Source organism: Bicyclus anynana, chromosome 17 (genome assembly GCF_947172395.1).
Source record: "Bicyclus anynana chromosome 17, ilBicAnyn1.1, whole genome shotgun sequence".
Classification (NCBI taxonomy): Eukaryota; Metazoa; Arthropoda; class Insecta; order Lepidoptera; family Nymphalidae; genus Bicyclus; species Bicyclus anynana.
In genome coordinates, this window is record NC_069099.1 from 1,419,024 (window position 1) to 1,425,023 (window position 6,000).

The 6,000-nt window shown below is 38.2% G+C and overlaps 2 protein-coding genes across 2 annotated transcripts; both read left to right on the plus strand.

Moving 5' to 3' along the window:
• The first annotated feature begins 568 nt into the window (after positions 1-568).
• On the plus strand, positions 569-4,205 carry LOC112057557 (uncharacterized). The gene is made up of 4 exons (XM_052886676.1): positions 569-790; positions 1,034-1,192; positions 1,481-3,290; positions 4,174-4,205. The coding sequence occupies exons 1-4, from the start codon at positions 569-571 to the stop codon at positions 4,203-4,205; spliced, it is 2,223 nt and encodes a 740-aa protein (XP_052742636.1).
• Positions 4,206-4,675: 470 nt separating this feature from the next.
• On the plus strand, positions 4,676-5,380 carry LOC128198921 (uncharacterized). The gene has a single exon (XM_052886677.1). It carries the CDS (start codon positions 4,676-4,678, stop codon positions 5,378-5,380), a length of 705 nt encoding a protein of 234 aa, XP_052742637.1.
• The last annotated feature ends 620 nt before the right edge of the window (positions 5,381-6,000 follow it).

Below are 6,000 nucleotides of genomic sequence, written 5' to 3' on the forward strand. Positions count from 1 at the left end.
CCAGCAAAAGTGAACCGTAATACCGTAACATATGGTCGAAATCGAGCCGGATCGCGCCGACTAGCAAAAAGTGAAAGGAACGAAGCGCGATCGCTGGTTGAAGTAAACAAGTGCATCGAGTGACGAACGTTTTTTACGCATACTATATACAATTTACGATTTATAACTTTGCATTTACGCATTTTGGAAGTTATTATATACTTATATTGTGACAAGTGAATTCAAGATGCCTCCTACGCAAGATCAAACGCACCTTTTAGCTGTATTGGAAGATACTGCCACATTATTTCGTAAAACCCAAGTGAATTTAAAAAAATGTCCCAAATCTCGACTAACCAAAGGTTACATTGAAGCGCGCATACAAATACTTGAAGATTATTGGACGACGTTTAAGAGCGCGCATCACGACTTAGCTAAAATTACTCCATAGGAACAAAAGGGATCCTTGCCGTATTTTTTAAATGAAGAATTCTTTATTTATGAAGACCTTTACAACATTCTGCAGGGTGACTTAAGGGACATGTTATCAACATTAAATGAAATCGAGAATGAATCAAGGGCGTCAAATATGTCAACGTCGACGGGCAATATAGGTGGCGGCAAGCAAAATGTACATCTGCCGAAAATCTCATTACCGGTCTTCGGGGGCAATTATGAAGAATTCCCTTCTTATAAGGATTTGTTTTTGTCGTTGGTGCATCATAACGACTCCCTCAGTGATGTGCAAAAACTTCACTATTTAAAAACAACCGTCACTGGGGAAGCTGCAATGCTACTAAAAAACATCCAGGTGACTCAATCAAATTATCCAATTGCATGGGAGTCATTGCAAAGCCGATATGGCAATAGACGCCTTATCGTTAACGCTCTATTAAAAAGGCTTTTTGCGCAAAGAAAACCCAATACAAACATACAGTCCGCTCAGAATATAAAATATTTACTTGATACAACCAATGAAGTAGTAAAAGGATTAAATAATCAAAATATAACAACCGACTCCTGGGATCCAGTAATCATATTTCTGGTTGTTCAGAAATTGGACCCGGAGACGCACAAGCAGTGGGAAGACTTCGCGCACAACGATAATATAGACGAGTTACCTACATGGAAAGATTTGGAAAAATTTTTACAAAATAAATTTAGAACATTGGAATTAGTAGCGCCAACAACAAGCAAGGTCACAAAAGAAAAGGTATTTACCATAACTAGTACCTGTAAACCAAGAACATGCGTACGGTGTAAGAACGACCACACATTAAGCCATTGTCCGGAATTTGCAAAGCTTACACCGGTGGACAGAGGTAATTACGTAAAGGACAACAAAATATGTTTTAATTGCCTTTCCCCTGGGCACAGTGCTCTTGGGTGTAGGGTTCCCCAAAGTTGCAGGCGGTGCCACAAGCGGCATCATACCCTCATCCATCAGCCAAAATCACCAGTTATATCGGAGTCCTCACAAACGACAATAACTGATACCCAGGTGCAAGTGAACACTAAAGTAACTGATAACAGAGAGCACGCAAGTACTGCTTTGCTAGCTACAGCGACAGTTAAAATCATGGACGACAATGGCCATTATACAATTGTAAGAGCACTCGTAGATACAGGTTCTCAAGCAAGTTTTGTGAGTGAACGAGCCATCCAATTGCTGAAATTAAAAAGAACAAAAGTTAATGGAACTATAACAGGTATTGGCTCAACACACACAAATGTGAAACAAAGTACACAAGTAAACGTCTTATCCACACATGATGAAGGATTTAAAATTAACATTAAGACGTATATAATACCCACTCATCTCATCACAAGGTTGCCAACTAAGACAATAACGAACAACACCTGGCCGCACATAAAAGGTCTCGTCCTGGCAGACCCAAGTTTTACACAACCGGGACGAGTAGACATGTTGCTAGGTGTCGATGTGTGTGCCCAAATTATGAAGAGTGAAATAATCAAGGGTCCCCCAGGTACTCCATGCGCTCAAAATACCAGCCTGGGTTGGATTCTATTTGGGACAGTACACGACAAGATACAAGAAGATGAGATTATAAGCATGCACCTGAATCTGGATCTGGATGATATGCTAAAGAACATGTGGGAACAAGAAAGAAATGAAACAAGATTACCCACGCCTGAAGAAAGAAAATGTGAAGAAATATATAACACTACAACCACCAGAACAGAAGAAGGAAGATATATCGTAAAACTGCCAACAAAAACAGAAAAACTAAAATGTATCGAAGGAAACACAAGAGATATAGCTCTGAAAAGATTATATCAATTAGAAAAACGCTTAGAGAAAGATGAGAAATTGAAGAAAGAATACATAGAAATAATGGAAGAATACAAAACTTTGAATCATATGGAAGAGGTACCAAAGGAAGAAATGAAAGTTCCTGCTGTGTACCTACCTCACCACGCTGTTATTAAATATGAAAAAGAAACGAGCAAAGTGAGGCCAGTATTCAACGCATCGCAAAAGGGATCTAACAAAGTGTCTCTAAATGACGAATTACTTGTAGGCCCTCAACTACAAGATGACATGAGGAGCTTAATTTTGAGATGGCGTATGAAAAGAGTATGTTTTGTGGCTGATATACAAAAAATGTACCGCCAGATTCTGGTAACCAAAGAAGACAGCAATCTACAAAGAATTCTATGGCGTAGTAGCCAAGACGAACCTGTAAAAGATTATAGACTAGGAAGAGTCACGTTTGGGACAGCTTCGGCACCATATCTAGCCGTCCGCACGCTACATCAGGTTGCCACAGATGAAGGCTATGAACATACCGATGCAGCACAAGTTATAAAACAAGACTTTTACATGGATGACTTAATGTCTGGGAAGGATAACTTACAAGAAGCCATCAAAATTGCAAAGGATATAGATTCCATATTGCGAAGAGGAGGATTTATTATACAAAAATGGTGTTCGAATAATGCAGAATTCCTGAAACAATTTAAGCTAAGCCAAAGAAGCACTAAAGTAAATCTAGAAATACACATAGATGGTAGTATAAGAGCTTTAGGATTGAATTGGAATATTGGAACGGACAAATTCCAATACAACCTGAACTTACCTGCGTTAACTGATCGCATAACGAAAAGAACAATCCTGTCTGATATTCAAAGGTTGTTTGATCCACTGGGCTGGTTAGCACCATCAATTTTACCGGCGAAGCTGCTTATTCAAAAATTGTGGTTGCAAGGTATGGCCTGGGATGAGAATGTTACTGAAGAAATAGCTCAGGAATGGATGGATTTAAGAAACAGTTTTCTCAACTTACCAGGTATAGAAATAGACAGATGGCTTCAAACATCTGAATCCTTAATGAAAAATGTCTCAGTTCATGGTTTTTGTGATGCATCCAATCGAGCCTATGGTGCAGTAGCCTACATGAGAGTAATCACCGTAGAAGGAAAAGTAACAATTACAATCATAGCAGCTAAATCAAGAGTAGCATCAACAAAAGCTAAATCCTTACCTCGTCTTGAACTGAATGGTGCTGTCCTGCTTGCTGGTCTTTTAAAGCAAATAAAAGAAGCCATGAAAATACCAACCTCTCAGATATATGCATGGACAGATTCCACTATAGTACTGTCCTGGCTTTTTGGAGATCCTGCAAGATGGAACATTTATGTAAGAAATCGAGTAGTTGAGATTCTAGAAGACATTGGGAATCACAATTGGTATCACGTACAATCTCAAGACAACCCTGCTGATTTAGCCTCAAGAGGTATGCCCTTGACAAGCCTGAAAGAAAATAAACTGTGGTGGAATGGCCCTGAATGGTTACATAATAAAGAGATCGAATACAGTAGGCTAAAGAACATAAGTACAAACCTGGAAAGGAAAGAAGTTATAGAAGTCAACTCGAAAATTGAAAATGAAAAAGCAAGTTTAATAAACAAAATTGAAAATTGTGATGATTTGACAGAGCTACTAAAGGTTATTACATACAGTAAAAGGTTTTTAAAGGGAAAGAAATTACAGGATAAGGATACAGTAATTACTACAAGCGAATTAAATGATGCTTTAAAAACATGCATTAAGCTAACACAGCAACAAAGCTTTAAGGAAGATATTCACAATATTAAAACTAAAGGAGAAGTACAAGCTAAAAGCAGTTTAAAAAGTTTAAATCCTTACCTTGACGGTGATGATGTCCTCAGGGTGGGCGGTAGACTGCGGCACGCTGCTGTGAATGAAGATACGAAAAATCCTGTAATATTAAGTCATGATACTTACCTAGCCAAGCTCCTTGTCGATGATGCACATTTGAAAACGCTGCATGGTGGACCACAACAGATGTTGGGATACTTACGGCTGAAGTACTGGATCCTGAAATCAAAAAATTTAGTCAAATTAAAATTTAGAAAATGTTTGATATGTGCTAAGCAAAAGGCTGCAGTGAAGTCACAGCTTATGGGAGACTTACCTCGTGAAAGAGTAACTCCAACCAGACCATTTTTGAACAGTTCGACGGATTTCGCTGGCCCCTATCAAGTCCTCTCTTCTAAAGGCAGAGGAATGAGAACGACGAAAGCGTACGTCTGCATCTTCGTATGTATGTCTACCAAGGCCATTCATCTTGAACTCGTAGGTGATATGACGTCAGAGTCATTTATAGGAGCAATGAAAAGATTTACGGCACGTCGCGGAAAATGCGCTCATATGTGGAGTGACCAGGGCCGGACGTTTATTGGAGCTAATAAGGAACTTGCAGCAGCTTGGGCAGAAGCAAAGTTGGAATTTGATGGTCAGATAGCAGAATCTCTTGCCCTCGATGGCACTCAATGGCACTTTATACCAGCATACAGCCCTCACATGGGAGGATTATGGGAGGCTGGTGTTAAATCCATGAAATACCACCTGAAAAGGATAATGCAATCCAACTTAACCTATGAAGAAATGTCCACCCTGCTCTGCCAAATTGAAGCATGTCTGAACTCGCGGCCTCTGTGCCCAATAGAGGACGATGATGACGCACCTCCACTCACGCCAGCTCACTTCTTAGTTGGTGAGTCACTTAATACCATCCCAAGTCCTAATCTGGAAAATATTTCGATGACTTACCTATCGAGATGGCAGCGCCTACAAAAATTATTGCAAGACTTTTGGCACCGATGGCAATCTGAATATCTTAATAGACTTCAACAACGTCATAAATGGTGTAAAAGGACAAGAGAGTTAGATATCGGTCAGATCGTCACTATCAAGAGTGACAACCTGCCACCAGGCAAATGGATGCTAGGTCGCATAACTGGGAAGCACCCCGGCAATGATGGAGTCACTCGAGTATACAGCGTCAAAAGTGGTGACAATATCACTAAACGTTCTTCCAATAAATTATGTCTTTTGCCCATAGATATTGATTAATATACTTAATTGATATAATGTATTTAATTTAAATGTAATATTTATTTAATTTCTGCTAAAAATCAAATTATTGCAAGTAACTGATTTTGAAGTAATTTTTAATGTTATTTAAGTGATAATAATTCAAGTATAAATATTTAATTACAAGAAGTTATGTATTAAGAGTAAGCCTAATTATGGATGAGATATAATATTTATGTAGTTACCAGCGTTTGAGTCTGAAGTTTACTTACAATTTAAATGTATTTTTTTCGTGATGGCATGTATAAATCTAATGATGTTTAACTGCGGTATAATGATTAAGTTTATGTATTTAGTAAAAGCCCTTTACAGTCCTTTTGGCGGGCGGCATGTTAATTCAATACAGCGCGTGAACGCACTTACGATATTGTACCCTACATTATTCTGAAGTTAGTTGGCATTAAACATCTAAACAAGCGACACGTATTTTATTCCAAAAGAACCGTACCAGCAAAAGTGAACCGTAATACCGTAACAATAGGTAAGTTTTAGTTTAGTATTTAATTTAATTATTTAATGTAAAACTTAATATTGTAAATAACAAGTATATTTTATTTATAGAAACACAAACAAGCTTTTATTACTACTATCACATTCAT